Source organism: Pteropus vampyrus, unplaced genomic scaffold, assembly GCF_000151845.1.
Source record: "Pteropus vampyrus isolate Shadow unplaced genomic scaffold, Pvam_2.0 Scaffold67, whole genome shotgun sequence".
In the NCBI taxonomy this organism is placed as follows: domain Eukaryota; kingdom Metazoa; phylum Chordata; class Mammalia; order Chiroptera; family Pteropodidae; genus Pteropus; species Pteropus vampyrus.
This window is the reverse complement of record NW_011888848.1, coordinates 2,215,319-2,236,297: the sequence shown is the minus strand read 5'-3', so window position 1 is coordinate 2,236,297 and position 20,979 is coordinate 2,215,319. Positions and strand designations below refer to the sequence as shown.

The 20,979-nt window shown below is 39.3% G+C and overlaps 1 protein-coding gene and 1 pseudogene across 1 annotated transcript in view; both read right to left on the bottom strand.

The window, feature by feature from the left end:
- PAPSS1 (3'-phosphoadenosine 5'-phosphosulfate synthase 1) overlaps window positions 1-20,127 on the bottom strand; it is an 84,124-nt gene extending 63,997 nt beyond the window's left edge. The window contains exons 1-4 of the mRNA XM_011361466.2: window positions 19,975-20,127; window positions 11,391-11,505; window positions 6,936-7,171; window positions 3,401-3,539 (exon numbers count right to left, since the gene is read on the bottom strand). Coding sequence (XP_011359768.1) covers window positions 3,401-3,539; window positions 6,936-7,171; window positions 11,391-11,505; window positions 19,975-20,034 — 550 coding nt within the window. The 5' untranslated portion in view covers window positions 20,035-20,127. The remainder of the gene's footprint in view (window positions 1-3,400; window positions 3,540-6,935; window positions 7,172-11,390; window positions 11,506-19,974) is intronic.
- On the bottom strand, window positions 17,366-17,484 carry LOC111740749 (annotated as a pseudogene).
- Window positions 20,128-20,979: the final 852 nt, after the last annotated feature.

The following is a 20,979-nucleotide window of genomic DNA, read 5'->3' as shown; positions in this document are numbered from 1 at the left end:
TTTTCTGTCTAAAACACAATATTTAATATATATTGTTAAGATAGAACTCATGGCCAACAGCACTTTATGCCTGAAGGAATAAAGCACATCTAACATATGTATTTCTCCATAAGGCATATCGCAGTCTTCCTGTACTTGGGAACACCAAACCACAATTCAGCACTATGCCCAGGGGCCACTGTAAACAGCAAAATCATCAATAAAAGCACAAAAAATGCAAAAACCATGGCATTAAATAAGCCATAAAAAAGACGCTTTTTTATAGTGTGACAGGTAAAACACAAAGGCCAAGTGTCACCTTGTTCAACTTCAATTAGGAGCATGTGCTCTGGGTGACTAAATTTTTTGCTATTCTGCCTGTATCCAAAAGTGACTGCCAATGCACTGCAAGTATTCACATGGGGGTTACAAATAAATTTTAGTGAGTAAGCCTTTTTGCAAATACAGAATCTTTAATTAATGAGGATCAACTATATTTCTATCACCTTTTTTTCTTTTAAATGAAGACATAGAAATTAACACCAAGTGATCCAGAGCATCTCATTTCTCCACAGGAATACAGGACATAGTACCTAAGCCCTGGATATAAAACCAAAATTGACAAGGTTTTTTCCTCTCGATGCAAAAACTGAAACCAAGTCAATCTGTCCATTATATTCACAAGGATTATCCACAGCTACATTTAAGATTTAAGCTCTGCAGGCTTCTTCTGCTACCAGATTAAGTGTTCAAGGAAGACAAATTAACTAATACTAGCTTAAGCAAAACACAAATCAGAAGGCAATCCTATTATATCACAAATAGATTCCAGAATCAATTTAGATGTTAACCACTACTTAGATTTTCCCTATTTTATATGTGCTACCATGTAACTGCCAAGAAGAGAAAGAATACATATTTCCCCAGAATGGGCTGGCTGAGCTAAAATGTTATTTCTGCCTTACACTTCTGACACCACCCCACACACAAGTTTTCAAGGCCTGTCTACCTGGCAACACTTGGGTCACCCTTGGGTTAGAATGGTAAATATGAAATTAAAATCATTACTATTAAGAGGTACAGTTCTCAAAAGAGTTCTAAAATCTACACTACAAGTCAATAGCCCTTATTTCATTTATTTTCTATTTCATATTTCTAAGTATCACATAAAGTCCTGAATCCAAGAAAAAATTTCTGCATTATCAATATTCCCAAAAGTATTTAGTGGTGAGTCACACCACTGGGGAAACATAATTCAGGTTAAAACACCAGTTCTTAAGCTCTGATTCTCAAATGTAGCTAAACACTGAATCACCGGGTCCTACTCCCATGAAATTCTAACTTCACTGGTCTAGGAATAGCCTTGGCACTGGACTTTTAGAAGTTCCCCCAAATGATGCTAAAGTACAACAAAGCTTGACAATCACCGTGCTAGAAAACTTGGCTAAACATTTTAAAAGTCAAGGAATTCTCTTCCTAGCTAATTTATCCCACAAATGGTTATAATACATGAACACTGTAAGAAAAACATTTACATTTACGTAGATAATAACTACATGAGCAGTATTCATGAATAATCTAGGTATTAGAATGGCTGACACGGGGATACATTTATAGTTTAGTAAATGCTACATAAAGGCCTATAAAAGCTTGAGGTATGCTGAATGTATGCAATTTCATCTGTCCTTGAATGATTACAACCACGGCTCAGAAACAGCATTGAAAGAGAACCTTCTAAGTGCCATGTGACAAGTAAATAATTTTTAAAAACAACTCTATAGTCAGGAACTCTAGCACCACAGCAAACTTAAAATAAATGTGTGTACATTCACATATATATATTTTTTAACCTGAGGAACATTTTATCGATGTCTACTCAGAGGAAATTATTCAAGTAACGCATGGAAAACTAAACTAATACAAACACACTCCCAAATAAAGGATGCAAACTATAAATGACTCAAGGTATTTTGGATGTATTATCCATCTTTGCATCCCTAGCACCAAACATATACCTTGCAAATAAAAAGCGCTGATAAATGTGTATTGGGCATCCAATTTCCACTCCCCCTTCTAATCCATCCAACAAGCATTGATTATGTGTGTGCCAAGAGTTATGCTTTGGGCCACAAACTGTGCTAAATTCTAATGATATGAAAATGTTCAAGGCATGGTCCCTGCCCACAAGTAACTTACTCCAGCCAGGCAGACAAATCTACCTCCCTCACCGATCCAGCTTTGTAAAAACAACAAAACCACGTACAATTAAAATAAGTAAAAGATTTAGACTTCCTGAACACATCATTTTGCTTCTCTTTGCTAAATCTCTATTACCAAATATTGCAGCAAAAATTAGCCAGCAGAAGAGAAAAGGTGATATAGAAGTTAAAGGGCTAAACTGGTTTGCCTCCTGCTATCATAAATTATTCAGGTCAGGCAACCTGTTCTTTCTGAGTCAAGAAAGTGACAGCTTAATGGGTAAAACTGTGTCTCCATAGTGGCACGACTAGATGTCAGCCTTGTCCAAGGAACCAGTTGGGCAGGTGGAACTTGGCGCAACCCCTAAAGCCTTCCCAGGTCCAAATACAGAAGAGCACAGAGTAACAAGCATTTTCCTTCCCATTCCACCTTTTCTGGGCCAGAGACTGAATGCCAAAATCTTTAATTCATAGAACTCCTGGGGCTCCTATGATTGTCCCAGGCTATCGCACTCCCTGTTGGGAAGGCAAACAAGTTACCGCACAAATCACTGATTCCCAAACAAGGTTGACTAAGTAATCTATCTTTGATTTTTTTAACATTGGCATGACCTCTATTTCTGTTAATAGAGCAGGACTAATGTCAAAGGATGGCTACAAGATAAATAATATGATTGGTATCAAAGGCCAGAGCAGAAAGCCTCCTTCTTTGTCCAAATATTCTTTAGTTGAAACTCTGGGAACATACCATAAAACTTAAAAAGCAAGGCGTTTATATTTTGATAGAATCGCTCTAATTCAACAAGTGCACACAAAATGAATAAGGGACAAAACACTATGATATAAATAAGAATAAAACATTGTCCTTGCTCTCAAGATGCTTATAATTCAGGCATTTTTCCCATTGGCTATGAAATTTCCTACATTAGGACTCGAACAAAGAGAGCCGAAGTGGCAGCAGCTAGCCACTGATATCCCATCTATTACTAGACACCTAATTATATCAAGTAAGTTTCCACCAGCCTGCAAAGTTCTAACCCTCTAAAATTATTTTGGAAGTAGGATTCCAATCTGATCAGCGATACTCACTCTGTGTATAAAGTGCCAGGTATTGCTGCTAGGCCTGAGAGCTACAACAGCGTAATAAGAAAAAGATTAACAGTCTCAGATAAGGTAAGATAAAATAGCTAAGAGAAACCAGGAGGAAAAAAAACATTACTTACCCTTAATTTCTCCAGCCCGTGCTTTTTTATAGAGCCCTTTGACATCCCTCTGTTCACAAACATGCAGCGGAGCATCAACAAACACCTCAAAAAATGGGAGACTTGCGCCCTCATGGATTTGTCTTGCATTGTTGCGATCCTTAGGAAGAGGACAGGTACAGAAACAGTAAAAAGTGCTTACAGAGATCAAAGGTATGACATGAATATCAAGGATGAGTGAAAATGCTTTCTAGCTGAGTCAGTGGAAAGTATATTAGATAGAATTTAACTTATAGTTCTAAAATATAAACAAAAAATATTCCAAGAAATTTTTACATTAACACACATTCTTCATAACAATTTTAATAGGTATAGTATTCTTTAAATTCAAGATATTGGGAGAATTAAAGGAAAGAAAATAGTAGATGACTCATAAAAACTTTCACTTAAATTTTATTAAGTAAAAGAGCCCAGTTCCAATGCAGGTGTCATAAGGCCTCGCCCTAATAACCTTGAACCTCAGCCTGAGCGGGCAAGAAAGCAAGTCCGCTTCATACCAGGTCCGCTCAGAAACCTGAGGCTAGTTTATTCATGTGACTGATACAAACCCCTGCAGCCACTTATCGCTAGCATTCCCACAATGACTTTTCTACAGACTCCTAACCCCCAACTCTCTGGTAATCACCTCATGACTCAGTCTAAACACTCCTCGCCCTGCCCTCTGGAATAGCTAGCTTTGTAAGGCAACCTCTTCTTTCTGGTCTTAACTAAAACCAAGTTCTCTCCTGAGGACCATGTATTCATCTCGCCATTCTCAAGTGCAAGTTCCATGGTCATACTCTAAATGTTATGGCAGTGCCAACATTTTCAAAGCCAGCCTTTGCAGCTTCCGCCATTCTACTCCCATTCAAACATTCACCTCCTTTCTTATGGTCCCTCTGACATACCATGCCAATTTCCACTCTCACCTGATGACCATACTTCTATTTCAAAAAGAAAACCTCCAGGCACAAATGCTCTCAATCTCCTCTCTACCACAGAAATATATCCATATCCACATCTCCAACCATCTTTATTTCCCTCCTCCTGCTCCTCGTCCTTTCAAAGATACCAAATCCCCTTCCCTCTAAATGACCTTGCTTACCCATGATCCCTACCTCATCTGAAACCTTCAGTCTCTCCCCTCTCCACTGGCTTCTGCTCTGGCAACAAACATTAGTCACTCTCATCCATTAAAAACAAATGAACTAACGAATCATACAAAATCTCTTTAATCAAGGGTACTTTTCAGTCTTTAAGTTACGGGACATTTTGCTGCTTTTCACACAACTAAGCCTATGCGTTCTTCTGATGTCACTCCCTGATCCTTCCTATGCAGGTTCCCCAGGCTCTCAGACTGTTAACTACCCATGGGGCAAAATCCTGCACAGTCCAGAGCTCATCATCAGACCTCTGCAAATCGCTCTAGTTTCATCACCCCTCATGCTCACCCTGCATAGCAGTTCTACCAAACTACCTAGAGTCCTCAATAGACCAACGCTTTCACATTTCCATGCTCCTCTGTCTGAAATAGCTTTCTCCCTCCAGTCTAACTGGTATACCCTGATTCATCCTTCATGACTCATTTCAAGCAGCACCTCCTCTGTGAAACTTCCTTTTATATACATTTTCCTAATCACTTGCCTCAGGATATTATAACCATTCACATCTGTGTGCTCCCACCAGACTACCTACCAACTCCTTAGGAATAGGAACAATCAGGTTTATTTTAGAACCGAGATGCTCAAGTTCAGTGGCGACACAGAAAAATGCATATATCCTATATTATATAATTCAATCCAAATAGTATCACGGACTCCGATATGTCCGAAGCATAGTCTGAACCTCATTCTTAGTGCTCTCTGAGAGGAGATCAACAAAAGTTTTGCTTCACACTATGGAAACAGGGGGCCAAAGAGCAGATCAGCATATGTGTTCAAACACCAGGTCTCAGATGACAGCTCTCCAAATTGGTGTTACTTTCTTCTTTTCCAGCAGTTGCAAAGATTCCCAGAAGGTACAAGAATATCACTGTTATTTATATCTATGAAAACCTGTTTATATCCAAGGATTCAGAAACTCTAAATGTCTCTCATTCTTAGACACCTCATTATTAATATACTTTAAACTGATGTAGTGACACAGACTCCAACATTTAAGGAAAATGAATAATAGCTACTCCTCACAGAATTTTTTAGGACTCCTGCAGTGGTTTAATTAAGTGAACCTGCAGGATTAACACTAAATCTAATACTTACCTATAATTTTTATAGCTCAAATTTCTTTTTTTTTTTTTTTGAAGATTCAGTCACCATCCAAATTTGCTTATGACACAGTACGAGAATTGTGCTATTATTTATTATGCATACTGAATACTTATTACACACCGGGCCACTGTGCTGAGAGCTCTGAATGCATGGCTTACCCAATCCTCAGAGCAGCGTTATGAGGCAGACATTATCTGAGCTTGGGAAAATTAAGTGAACTGGCCAAGGGTATAACTAATTGGCAGATCTGAGACTTCAGCCCACTGTGTCTGACTCCAAAGCCCTTGCCCTTAACCACTAAGCTAACTTGCCTGTTCTTTGCTATATGGGCTTCCTAAAGGACTATGCTATCATTTAACAAACATTAAATATCTACTGTGCTCTTGGAGCAGGGTTTGGCATCAAGATTACAAAGGCAAATAAGACATAGTCCCAGCCCTCAAGGAGTAACAAAGCATGGCAGGCAAGAGCATGGGTTCCAGGGACACTGTCTGGGTGCAAATCTTTGCTTTATTACGTACAATGTGCAGCCTTGGGTAATTTACTCCTGTTTCCTCATCTCTACCTTCCTTGTTGGGTGATGAGAACTAAATGAGTTAATTCACATAAAAGCACTTTTAAAAAGTTACCAATATAAAGTAACTGTTTTCTAGATGTCAGCTGCTAATATCCTATTATTTTTACTATACTGCTGCTATTATTACCACCACCAACTAATGAACTGGTGTATATAACAAAACAATGTATTAAGGTACAATATCAAGGACACCAAAGACAGGTACCCAGCAAAGGCTGAGGAGGTAGGGAAGGTACTCAGGAGGGGGAGTTTTCAGAGAAATACAAAAAAGTGAACAGGTGCTGCTATGATCTCTGAAATAAGAAAAAGAGTGTGTGAGAGATGAAACTCAAGAATTTTGAGCAAAGAAGCCACAGTAGGACACATGTTAAGAAACTTAAGATTTTCCCTGGTGTCTGATATCTATTGAGTATTTTCTAAAAACTTATTGAATTAAAAAGCTGGCTTGAAATAATTTGGCCATTGGCTTAAGGTCAACAACCCTGGTTACAGTTCGGGGAGACGCGGGGGTTACAGCAGGTTTTATCAAAAATGAATTTACTCAGAAAGTCACAGCGCAAAAATGTTGGAGGTTAATAATTTTAATTTGTATTTCACCTCAAAGCACACTCTAATGCTTAAACTATTTGTTTTGCCTGATACCATATTCTCAATAAATGCAAAAGCTACATACCTGAGTATAAGGTGATATGAAACTCGTGATGCACACTAAGCCAGCATCTGCAAACAGCTTAGCAACTTCTGCAATGCGTCGAACATTCTCTTCTCTGTCTTCCGGACTAAAGCCAAGATTTTTATTGAGACCTTGACGAATGTTGTCACCATCCAAAGTATAGCATGGAATACCATGGCAAACCAAGTACTCCTCCAAAGCCATGCTCACCGTGGTCTTCCCCGCTCCAGATAAGCCTAAAATTAAAGAGTCCATACAGATTCCATATATAAAGTTAGAAGGATAACTAGTAATGAACAATTTTAATACAGGCTTAATTATATTATTTTTAGCAGTCTCTCAATAACAATCTTACAAATATTTCTCTATAAGTTTTACCTCTAAGCTAGAAAAACATCTATAGTTTAAATATAATAAGGATTTATGTTTTTAGTAACTCCTATCTATGCTCAAAGGTTTCCTAGAAAACACTGATGAACTTCAAAGGGCTTAACCAATTTTAATATAAGGTTGAATAGATATTTTGTCTTCTTGTTACCAGTATTCTAATGCTTCATGCCAATTTTAAAACAAAGTTATATGCCCAAATTACTTCTGACAAGAGCATAAAAAGGACAAAAGTGAAATATTAGAAAGTTACTTCTATATCTCAGGATCATCACCTCTCATAAAGTATCTGGGAATCCAATTTATGATAGCATTAACCTTGAAAGAAATATCCTCACTTCAACTCTTTCCTCTACCAGTGATGTTAATTCACTAAACAACAAGAAGGAACAGAGAAGGCAAGAGCACATTTATGTATTAATACTTGCCACCTTGGTGAATGTGTAATTACAGAATTCATAACCAAGGTAGTTATGACGCAAGAGATAAAATATTGAAGTCTAATGTACTGATGCTCTTGAAAGAAGTCATGGCAGTAAAGAAGGCTACCTGAAAAAAATACAAAACAGAATACGCTGAGAGGATCAATACAGTGTTGCTTTACACATTAAAAATTTATATTAATATGAGTATAGCAGATTATATATTCCAGTGATGGCCACAATAGACATTTCCCTTCCTGCAAGCTCTTCTACAATGTGATGATGCTGCCATCAGATCAGGAAGTATTGCCTAATTCCCTGCCCTTGAATCTAGGCTGGCCTTAGGACCCACTTGTGGCCAAAAGAGTACAGTAAAAATGACAATGTGTGACCTCTAAGGCTAGATCAGAAAAGGCTATGCAGCTTCTCTTTGGACACTTAATTTGAGATAAGCCTGCTATATTTAATACCCAGAGGTCACAAGTAGGTATTCCAGTCAATAGCCTCAGGCAGCTAAACTCCCAGCTGACAAGCATCATCAACTGAGTGAGTCACTGCAGACAAGGAGCCCAGCTGAGGCCTCAGATGACTGCAGCCCACACAAGCATGACTACAACCAAGCAAGACTTAAGTGAAAACTGCTTCGCTGAACCGTTTTGTATTCCTTACCCACAAAATGGTAAACAAATTAAATGGTTGTTTTATACCAGTAGGTTTTGGGTAATTTGTTAAGACAGCAATAATACCAAAAGAGATGGAGGCTGGGGAAGAGCAGCTTGTTCTTTTTTTTTCTATTTTTGTTGTTTTTAACTACCAGTCGAGCAACAAGTATCAGAAAGAAAAAAAAAAAACTGAAACCTGAAAATTTAAACTTGTTATACAACGAAGACAACCTAAATTACAATAAAAGTGTCTATTTATACACACATATATATATTTTTTAATGTACACATGTTATTTGAAACAGTAAGAATTGACACTCCTGAAAATTGAATTACTGACACAGAAGGTTTCACTAATATGATTACAGTGAACATGGACAAAAATATAAAGAAATTAAAGCAGTCAGAGAAAATCGATAGATAATAAAAGACAGCCCCAAACTAAGATTTGGTATACCCGAAGAAAAGAAACCAATTATACCGGGATGAATAGTGTCCTCCTAAAATTCATGTCTACATGGAACCTCAGACTATGAAACAGGGTGTTTGTGGATGTAATTAGTTAAATTAAAATGAGGTCACACAGGATTAGGGTGGATCCTAAATCCAATGACGGAGGTACTTATAAGGTAGCCGCATGAGGGCACAGAGAGAAGGTGGTGGGAATACAGGCAGAGATTAAAGTGATGCATCTCAAAGGATTGCCAGCAACCTCCACAAGCAAGGAGGGAAGAATGGAACACGTTCTCCCTCAGCGTGCAGAAAAGGCAGCAACCCTGCTGACACCTTGACCTCAGACTTCTAGCCTCCAGAACTGTGAGGGAACAAATTTTTGTCTGAAGCCACCCAATTTGCAGTGATTTGGTTCAGCAGTCCTAGGATACTACTATACTAACCAAAGTAAAAATACAAAACAAGAAAACTTATCTAAAATAAAATATGAGAAAAAGCAAACTATGATCCAGGAGAATGCAAGCCACTTAATACCTTGAAAGATCCTGGTTAAGTTACCGAATTGCAAGAAAAAGAAATCTTGACTTCCATTTCCAACATCAAAAAAAAAAAATCAATGAAGCCTATAGATTCAACAACTAACAAGTCTGATCCAGTGAACATATAGATTACTGCACACATCAGAAAAAACTACATTCTTTTCAAATACACATTTGTGAAAACCGAATATACACAGGAGCATAAAGCAAGTACCAAAAATCTGATAGAGTATTTATAAGCATCCTCAGTGGTAAAATAAAAGGAATATACCATGTTCAAGAAAAGGAGTACCCAATATCCAATGTTCTAAAGATCAATTTTTCCCCAAATTAACCTTTTCATATAATGTGATTCCAAATTAAATCCCAACAGGCTTTTGGGGGAACTGTTAAACTAATTAAAACATTTATACAATAATGCAAAGAGGCAAAAAAGAAAAGTATTCTTATTTCTGATGAAGAATAAGGTAAAAGGACGTATTCCACTGGATTTCAAGACTCACAGAAAAAAAATAAAGACAGTGTGGTAATAATAGAGGAACCGACACAGAGGCCAGTGGAACAGATCAGAGAGCCCAGGAACAAATCTACACGAGTGGAAACTTGATATATGACAGCTGGCACTGCAGATCAGAGACAAAGGATACCTCATTAATATATGCTCTTGGGACAAATGATTACCCATATGGAAAAAAAGAAAATGGATCCCTCCTTCACACCACACATAAAAGTCAACTGCAGATGGACAAAGGGCCTAAATAAGAAAGGCAAAACTTCTAACAGAAAATATAGGAAAAGAAATAATTCTTCAGGCATCCAGATGAACAAGGAAAGCTCCTAAAGAGAAGGTAAAAAATCAGATTACTCTCACACTTGTTCACAACATGTAATACCAGGAGACAATGGAGAAATGTCTTAAGAATTCCAGACAAAGAGAGAATGAAACAAATATATATATTTTACCCAGACAAGCTGTCATAATAGACAGACATTCTGGAAAATAAAAACTCAGGGAATTCAGAACTCAACAGAAAACCATCTTACCAAAACTACTTAACAATGAAACACAGACAAAGCTTGACTCAAAGAGCTCATGAGGAGGCATGCCATAATAAAAGAGCTGATAGTAAGGGAAGTATTCAATCAATTTACTTATAGAACTTGAATACAAACAATTATAGAAATTTAAGATTTGAGAACAGAATGTTGTGTTACAAAACTGGACAATGTAAAAGTAACAATTTAACAACAATCTACTTAAGAATGAGATGCGAAGACTGATGTGCTGTCTTCTTTCATTTAAAAGGAAACGGACCTGTCTAACATTGAAACCAAAATAGAAATGTTTTTAACATTTTAACAGTCGGCAAATATTGTAAGGATTGGTAGTACCTAGTATTACCAAAGACAATGGAAAATGGACCCTCTTCCCACATTATTGGTGGGAGAGTAAATAGGTTTAAATTTTAAGTAGGCAATTTGGTGAAACGTAACTAAATTTTAAATACAATTCCTAGAAGTAAAAGAATCCATCACTTTTAAATCTACCTCCAAAATCTGCATGAATTTACCCTCTCCCCAGCCTGCTACGACTAAGCCCAAAGAGAGACTCTGGGAAAATCAACACAAGAACCAATGAGAGACAAAAGCTGAATGATAAAAATGGATTATCTTTATCACTCACTCCTTCTCTCCATATAATTTACATTATTAGTTTCGTGAAGGTAGAATCTAGGTCTTATATTCATGCAAAAGTCTATAGAATGTAATGCAGTTATCAACTAGAAGGCAGTTTTCATATACATTCTGGTTTTTACAAAGAACACAATTACCAAAAGGAAATACGTTGTTATTAAGCAACTTTGTCAGTTACACGTTATGACACTCCAGATACAAGAACTAAGCTCAAAATTTAAACATGCTTACTCCTATTCCAAGGTTGTCTACAACGCTGCTTTTGAAATATACTGGTTTATCGTTCTCTGACTATACCTGTCAGCCAAACTGTGCAACCACGAAAGCCACCTCTGGTCCCCACCACCTGACCTCTCTTGTTTCTGCTGACATGATGAGCTTGATAGGTGACATTAGTTGCTCTCTGCATCCCCTGGAAAAGGGAAGAGGGAGAAGAATTCTCATTCACTTGAATCTTTTAAAGGTAAATAAATACATATTCCTTGTAAACAGGTAGTCACTACCCTATGTAACATGCCAAAGCAAGGAAAAAGATCAAAAGTAACAAGTAGCTTTTTTTTTTAGAGTATCTGGCAGTGTTTAGTGCTTTACATTCACAATTAATTTAATCCTTATAGACACCCAAGGACACAGAAATTCTTATGACAGTGATTTTACAGATGAAGATGCGAAACCTGAGAAAAGTTAAATAACTTGTCCAAGCTCCCAAAACTAGTAAGTAGTGGACTGCAGAGCCCAGTCCTCTTTCTCACTCATCCATTCGTCCAGTCATTCATGCAACCAGTATTTACTGAGGCCCTACTAGTGCACCTAGTGAACAAAACAGGGTCCCCTCTCTCACTGAGCTTACATTCCACTGGGGGAGACAAACCAGTAAAAGTTATTATAATAGCAGATTGACTGTAGTACACTGTAGAAAAACAAACCAGGGTAAGATAGGAAAGAGAGACGGGGGATGAGCACCTCTTTAGATGAGAAAGGCCTCTGAGAGGGCGGCATTAGAGCAGACTCTTAATTGAAGTGTGGAAGGGATGTCTTCGGGTATCATGACCATGCATAATGAAAAAAAGTGGAACACATTGGTTATTATTTATGGTTATTCCACACATACACACAAAAAAGTAGAATGCAATTGTCATTCTCCCAAATTTTCTTCTTCTTAAACAAACAGGGCAAAAGATCACATAGGCCTCAAAGGATTTGAATAGACATTTCTCCAAAGAAAAAATACAAATGGCAAATAAGTGCATTAAAAGATGTTCAACATCATTAGCAAATTGAAACCACAATGGGACACCACTACGCACACACTAGAATGGCTATAATCACAAAGACAGACAATACGAGTGCTGGTGAGGGTAGGAATGGGAATCCTCATACATGTGCTCGCGGGAATGTAAAATAGTACAGCCACTTTGGAAAACAGCAGTTCCACAAAATGTTAAACACAAAGTTACCATATGATCAAACAACTCCACTCTTAGATACATACTCACAAGAAATGAAAACATGTCCACACAAACCTGTACACATATGTTCACAGCAGCATTATTCATAAATGACAAAAAGTGGCCATCAATTAATAATCGGATAAATTAAGTATAAACAAAATTGTTTGATATAGTCACACAATGGAATATTATTTAGCAATAGAAAAGAATGATACAAGTATTGATGTGTGCTACAACATGGATGAACTTCAAAAAACATATGCTAAGTGAAAGTCAGTCACAAAGACCACATATTTTGTAATTCCATTTACATGAACTGTCCAAAACAGGCAAATAAATCTACGGAGATAGAAAATAGATTAGTGGTTGCCTCAGGCTGGGAGGTTGGGAGAAGAGGGAAGTGGGCAGTGAGTGCTAACCAGTACAAGGGTCTTTTGGGGGGTGACTAATATGCTCTAAAACTGATTGTGGTGACTCCGAATATACTAAAAATCACTTAATTGTATAGATTTAAAGCTGGTGAACTGAATGGCATATAAATTATATCTCAATAAAGCTGTTTTCCTAAAAATGAATTATATAGCCATTTTCTCTTCCTATAGAGCAAAAACATAATTTAGGTTCTCTGCAACAAGTTATAGCTTTATAAAATAGGTAAGTGTCAGCATTCTTTTGATAGGATATTTGTAGTCGATATTGCTTGTAGCTCTTATTTTTCAAGACAGTTTTATTCATCATTCAAAAAAATATTTACAGAATGCACACTACATGCTTGACATTCTTCCAGGTGCTGAGGAAACAGAAACGAGTAATACCAAAAAAAACACTGTCCTCACGGAGCTTATCGAGTCCTCATTCCTAGCGCAGTGGTTCTCACAGTGCAGTTCCCTGCCCAGCAATCTCAGCATCTGCCGGGAACCGTAGATGTGCAAATTCCCAAGTCCTCTCCCAGGCCTACTAAGTCAGAAACCAGGCTGGGGCCCAGCAATCTGAGTTTTAAAGCCCTCCAAGTGATTCTGATGCAAGTTCAAGTTGAGAACCAAAGGACTAAAGGGAGAGACGAGGAAAAAGAACACCAAGATAAATCAGTAAATTATATAATTTAAACAGGACTAAGTTTCAAAGAGGGAAAAAGGTAAATAAAGCAAAAACTGTGAAGAGATAGCAGAGGAGTGATGTTTAGACCGGGTAGCCAGCAAAGCGTTCATCAAAAGGAGGACATTTAAGACCTTTGATGATCCCTGGGGGGAAGCATCCTCCAGTGGGACCATCAAGCACAAAAGGGAAAAGTGACTAGGGAATGCAGAATGACTGCGGGCAGCTTGAAGGACACCTGTGAAGTCAACAATCTTAAATTTACAGCTACATCAGACACCATGACTGTGTTTTCTGCAGCCATACGTTGAGACATGGAACAGTCGGAGACAAATCCACTCGGGGCTGTGGTTTGGCCCAGAGGTCTTCAAAATGGGGAACAAACACCTTTGTAGGTATGTAAGCATGGACTTGGTAAAGGAATGCATTTCCATCCAGCTCTTCAACTTCCAGAGTTAGTCTTTTCTACAGGAGTCTGCGGAGAAGGTGCCAAAGGGTCACAATCTCTTTTCATACCTCCCCCTTCACAATCCTCCCAGTGCACAGGAGAAAGGCATCTCTACCCATGAGAGTCTTACTACACTGCCCTCGAGTAGAAATCCTCCGAAGCCAAAGGCACAGTTGGGCAATTCTTTTAATAGGCACGCCACACAAGCCATCCCCCATCCCACTAATTGTCTCATTTACAGATGTATTTCCAATAAAATTGTGCTTTTACATGTTCAATAATCGCTTATGAAAATTATATGGGTCCCCTGATCTATTTCTTTTCAATAAGCCCATGAAGCAAACATTAACTATCCAGCTCTGCATTTCCAATATCTTAAAAACGAAACAAAACAAAACAAAACAAAACAAAACAAAACAAAAACAGGGTTTCAAACACAGACATCTGCATCCCTTGAGAAGCAGAGGCACCTCGTCCCTGAGATTCCCAGCCAGGCTGCCTGGGGAGAAGGAAGCTGCCTCTGAAAACGGGAAATGAGAGTGGCAGCAAGCGGGGTGCTGTACCAGTTCCTTTCCTACACCTGCAGAACTGGTTTGACTTGGTCATTTTGTTCAGGCATTTTTTTCCAAGCTACTTTGCATTTGTGCAAGAAGAAACCTGTATCTGATTAATTTTAATTCATTTTAGCCCTATAACATGTCTTCTGATTTTCTTAGTAACTTGAGTAGAATGTATAAAAATTATCTGAAAGCTATAAACTGCTAAGGATATGGCTGAGAGAAAATATAGACAAGCAGAGATCATCTGTTTTAATCACTAGAAAAGAATGCTTCCTCGGGGTTTCTTGCTTCCTACATGTAAAAAAATTCTGGCAGCAAATGTGGCAGTCTGGGTATGAGGACGCTTATTGTTTATGTATGTTTAATATTTTTCAAATAAAAAATAAACTTTAAAAAAAGGATTTTGCCACATTCACCCTCCACCCAGTTTTTCAGAGTAAATCAAGGAGCACTTTTTAAAACTACTGCAAATGCAAGGGGAAGGGCCCGAACTTTGTAAGTATCTAAAAGGCCACCTCCACATGCAATCTTCTTGTTCCCCTCCTCCTTTCTCTTCCTTTTCCACCCACTCTAGACAAATCCTTCCTATAATTCTGCAGGGAAAACATGAGTGTCTCACGAAGGACCAAGGATGAGTTAGTATTTCCTCCTGACTCGGCATTCCTGTCTGTATTCGGTGGCCTGGTTACATGTCACAGTCCCTGTAACATTCACTGCCCATATCATTTGTTTGTTATTTATGGACTGTTTTATACTTTTTCCACAAGGCCCACCCTCTCATGCCTAGCCAGTGCTCACTAAAAGTTAAATACAACTCAAATGTCCATTAACTGATGAATGAATAAGAGGTGTTATATCTACATGATGGAATACTATCTGACTATATAAAGGGATGAATTATTGATATGTGCTACAACATGGGTTAAGCTTGAAAAATTATGCTAAGTGAAAGAAAACACACAGAAAAGGCCATATACCGGTTCCATCTATAGGAAAATCTAGAAGAAGGAAATCCAGAGACACAAAGTGTTGTCAGGGCCTGGAGGTAGGGAAGCTGGAAGTTAAGGAAAGACTGCTAGTGGGTACAGGGTTTCTGTTGGGGGGTGATGAAAATGTTCTAAAATTAGATATTAGTTATAGTTGCACAACTCTGTGAATATACTAAAAAAAAACCTGAATTGTACACTTAACACAAAAAAAGATAAAGACAAAGGGAAGAGATGCAACCTAGAGAGAAAACAAGAAAGGAGCCTGAATAATGGCTGTGTTCATTTAAAGTTAGGACATGGACTTCTATAAAATAATGTCTAATTGTTCCACTATATTTACTCAGTTAAAACTTATTTGGTAAAGAACTGTGTCCTTAGGAAAGGGTATTTCACTAAAATGGTTACCACCTAGATGAACACCAAAAAGCAACATTATTCTCTTCATTCGAACTAATTATTTAGTAAAGCACTTCTAAAACAATTCAAGGTTGGAGTTTTGTTGTTGGTTTGCTATGGATAATTGATCCATCTCAGAGCAAAAGATGGTAACCTCCAGGGTGGTAGAAGAGATCAATTGAATTTTATTTTAAATTACTACTTTTGCATTTCAGATTTACATAAATTTCCCCCTTTTTCTTACTCAAAGCCAAGAGTAGAACAGGGTTTCTCAACTTAGGCATTAATGACTTTTTGGCCCAGGGTTTCTCAACTTAGGCATTAAGGATTTTTTGGCCTAGTGCTGTCCCATGCACTAGGATGTTTAGCAGCATTCCTGGCCTCTACCCACTAGAAGCCAGAAGCACCACCCCACCACACGCACACATATGTAACCAAAAAATATCTCCAGATATTGCCAAATGCCCCCTGGGGCCGGGGGGGGAGTAGCAAAATTTCACCTGGTTGAGAACCACTGGAATAGAGAACTACTCAACATTCAGTGTAACAGAGCCAGCCTGGGAAAGCTTGTTTCACATATCAAATTTAGAGAAACAATTATGCTAAGGGGAGGCTAACAGTGCCGAGTACCCTGCCAGAAGCCAGGGTTGCAGAATTGCCTGAAACCACAACAGTAGCCACTATCTCTCAAAATTTCCTTGCCCTGGGACGAAAGTAACAATTGGACCTGCCCCGTCCAATAAAGTGTCATACTGAGATGATGAATATGTTCTAGACTATGCTGTCCACTACAGTGGCTACTAGCTACATGAGGCAATATAGCATTGGAAATGTGGCTAGTGAAACTAAGGAACAGAATTTATTATATTTAATCTTATCTAAATTCAAGTTGCCACAGGCGGCTAGTGGATATCAGATTGGACAATGCAGTTCTAGACCTTGCTATCATTCTCATTATTATTATTATTATTATTATCAACATTAAGAGTATGTTCTTGGTAAAAAGCCAGCTTTTCTTCTTTTGGGGGCAATTATTCCAGCAGCAAATCCCTGGCTTCTAGGAAGATCAATGCCTGCCCCTGACTACAGCCAGGCCAATGTTCTGAGAAATGAATATTTTGGTCTCTTGCTTGGCTTTCGATATGCTGTGTCCTGCATTTCTGCATTCTTGTTTTTCTGTTGTTGTTTTTGTTTTATTTTGTTTGTACCACCACAGTCTTCCCAAAAATACTCTACGAAAGGCATCTAACAGTATAAGAGACAAATTGTTCAGAAAAGGTAGAAGGGAAAATTATCTCATTCATTTATTTGTTTGCTTTTTTTTTTTTTTTACCACCTACAGCACCTGGTCTTCCTAGGTGGTCTCCCATCCAAGTACTAACCAGGCCTGACCCTGCTTAGCTTCCGAGATCAGACGGTATCAGACACGGTCAGGGTGGCATGGCTGTAGACTTTGTTTGCTTTTTAATTAACTCTCTCCAGGCAAAATATAATTTCCTTGAAAACAGAACCCTTTTCTGTTTCTTACCACTGCATCCCCAGCACCTGGAACAAAGACATGTGGCAGACAAATCTATTTAATAGACTTCTATGTAACAGACTTCAAATCTATTATAGGCATACCTCAGAGATACTGCAGGTTTGGTTCCAGATCACCGCAATAAAGTGAATATTTACTGCAGTAAGGTGAATCGCACAAATTTTTGGTTTCCCAGTGCACATATAAATTATGTTTACACTATACTGTAGTCTAATAAGTAATAGCATTATATCTAAAAATAACAATGTATATACCTTAATTTAAAAATACTTTATTGATAAAAATGGTAACTTTCACAAAATCCGGCCTTAATCTTTTTGCTGGAGGAGGGTCTTGCCTCACTGTTCATGAAAACACAGTATCTGCAAAGGGCAATAAAATGAGGTATGCCTGTAATTGACTTAAACCTCACTATAACCCTATCTGTTCTCCAAGGCTACCACATCTGGGCTCTACAAATGTCTAATTTCTTCAACAGACAGGTCTTCCTGGACCACCAATTTTATCATTAAAGGTGCACGGGTTCTTCACACTTGTGCCTATCTGTTGATTTATGTATATGTGAGAGGGAAATGTGGTAGGTGTTCCCTACTGTGACAAAGAAAGACTTACGAAGCCCAGAAAATTAAAAATTCTGGCCTCATCAAGAACCTCGCACAGAATCAAGTCTGAACTCTGCAGGCAAACATTACCAGTTGCCTTACCCCACCTTACGTAATTTTATCTTCACTCTTCAACAAAACCTCTCCAGAGTAATTAAACTCTTAGTTAGTCCTGGAATAAAAAATAATTCTTATTTTCAACACTTATTCACACATTTCCCCTATGCCTCTGAAATCTGAGCACATTTCCCTCAGTAAACCCTCCCCGGAATACCCAGGCTAAATTAATCTCTCCTCTAGACTGCGAAAAAAATTTGTCTTATACTATTCATTGTGGTCTTAATGATAAACTCATCACTTGACAAATGCCACTTGCCCCAAACAGGCCATGAGCAACCAGAATGCAAGCATCAAGACTCTCATTTTTACATCTTTTCCATGTCTCCATAAAGAATATGCACTTATTTGGCAAATGGAATAGTAAATAAATGAGCAATGGATGGTGTAACTGAAATTACCTTTACATACCCTAATTTAGTCCACCTTGTTTCTCTAAACAGGAAATACTCAAGGTAACAGGATCAATATCAATAGTTGCGGGGCAGTGACTTCACTGCACTTTCAAATTCATTATCTTCTTTACTCCTCAAAATAACCCTGTGAAGTACACCCTCTTACACCCTTCTTAAGTCAGCTGAGGTTTAAAGAAGTAAAGTGATTTTCCTCAGGATCACAGTTAGAAATGGCAAAGGTGGAACCAGAGATCAGGCGATTAGTCTTGTGCTCTTTCCAATGTTCTAATTCACCTTTATTTCCTTCCCCTGTCACCTAAGAGTTAACTGAAAGGAAAAAAGAATCAGGTGAGAACCCTTGACAACAGATATGGTAAATTAATGACTGCAAATGAATATTTGCCTGAAATAGCTTCTATTTTTTTTCTTTGACTCACCAAGGGTAATGATTTGAAAGGCTGCATTTAAACCTCATGATTTTGTTGTTGTACCACATGAAATAAAAATGTCCTTTCCAGACTGTCAGTTTGGACATCACCTCCCCAGATCTTACCCCGATGGGAACTTATGATCTCAGCTTCAGGTTATTTCTTATTAAAGAATAATTAAGGAAGGAAGCAACCTAAATGAAGTCACACCACTTGACCATCAAAGCCAAAGGGCAGTCGATGAAAAACGTTATAAACCATTAGTCTTTCCACACCTTACTGTCTCTGGGAATCAAGTCTTAAAACTCCATGTTATTTATTAGATATTCCAATTTAACACCGAGCCACAAAGAACCTCAGTTCAGAGCAGTCTCAACTCATGAATGGCCACATTGTTGGGTACGCTCCCTTCACACTGAAACTCAGAAATGGAAAGACTTGGAGATGGACCCAAACCTGAGCTAAATGCAATGGCAGAGCCAAGAAAAACCAGCAACACACCGAAGGCGCCCGCCTCCGCCTCCTTTGCAGACCTTAACGCCACTCCAGGGATGCGTGCAGCTCCTCCGTGGGGGGTGGTGGGGTGGAGAGAGACAGATTTCAGAGCCGCCAGTTCACTCCAGACCTCATCGGACCTAGGAAGGGAGCCTTCTTCTCATTGACGGTGGATCGGACCGCACGCACGGCCCAGATCCCAGCCGTGCCACTCCGCCCTGCACCACCACCACAGCTGGGTGGCGCCGCGGCTTCGGGTACCCATCCCTGGCGCTCCAAAGAGGATGCAGTGGAGCAGGGAGGAAGGCAGCGGCTCCGGAACCAGCTGCTGCCGGAGGCTCCTAGCCTCCTCTGCCCCCACTCACCCAGTTCTGCGCCTTATTGCTCAGCTTGACTTTCTTGCACAGGCTCCCGGGGACCTCCATTGCTGCAGAGCGCGGGCGGTTACCCGGGTTCTCAGCGCCCAGAAGGCAGGAGATGGGGCGGGGCCGGCGGGGGCGGGGCGGGGGCGGGGCCGCCTCGCGTCGGGGCCGGTGCGCGCAGACGTGCGCACGCGCTCGAGCGTGCGACTCCGACTGCGGTCTTGTCTGGCGAGCTTCCGAAACGGGTCCAGAGCAGGGGTATGTGGGGTGGGGCGAAGCGGCAGGCGGGAACTGGACGAGCTGTGGGCGCGGCTTTCAGCGCCCACGTCGCTCGTTCCTCCTGATTCTAAGGAAGGGACGTGACCTGGGAAGATAATAGTGGAACGCCAGGCCTCTCTTGGTCATCCGACTTGCGTTGCGCATGCGTAGTGGCTGGCCCCGAGTTTCAGGCCACGTCAGAAGGGCGGGGAAGTTTCCTGGCTCTTGGCTCTTCGCGCCAATTCTCTTCGGGAGAAGATATTGAGATGGATTCCTTCCCTTCTGGCTTTTTCTGCATAAATCCGGCCACCAGTAGCGTGTCTGCCTAATACATGCCCATGTTATCCTGCCCACATTGAAAAATTGATTTTCTCCAGCCTTGCAAAGGAAAGAATTGATTTACCAAACAACTCATTTTTCACGTTCTTCGCTTTAAAATTCTGCCCAGCGGATCATTTGTTTAAAAATTCAGTGCCCCATCGCTGGATCAATGATTATCTGGTCTGGTCTTAGTGGTTATTTGCAAAACGCCTCTCCCTATAATAATGGAGAAAATAAAATGGAATAAGAATTGCTAAGAGTCACTTAAAACAGGCCACTAAGGAAGTGGGGCCTATGCACATCTTGTCCCTCAGTTCTTAGAGCTCCTATTAGGTCACTAATGTTAAACTCAGCTCAATGCTGAACCATAAACATCCTAGAATAACAACTGCTTCAGAGAAATAAATGGACTTTGCTACCTTCCTTGTA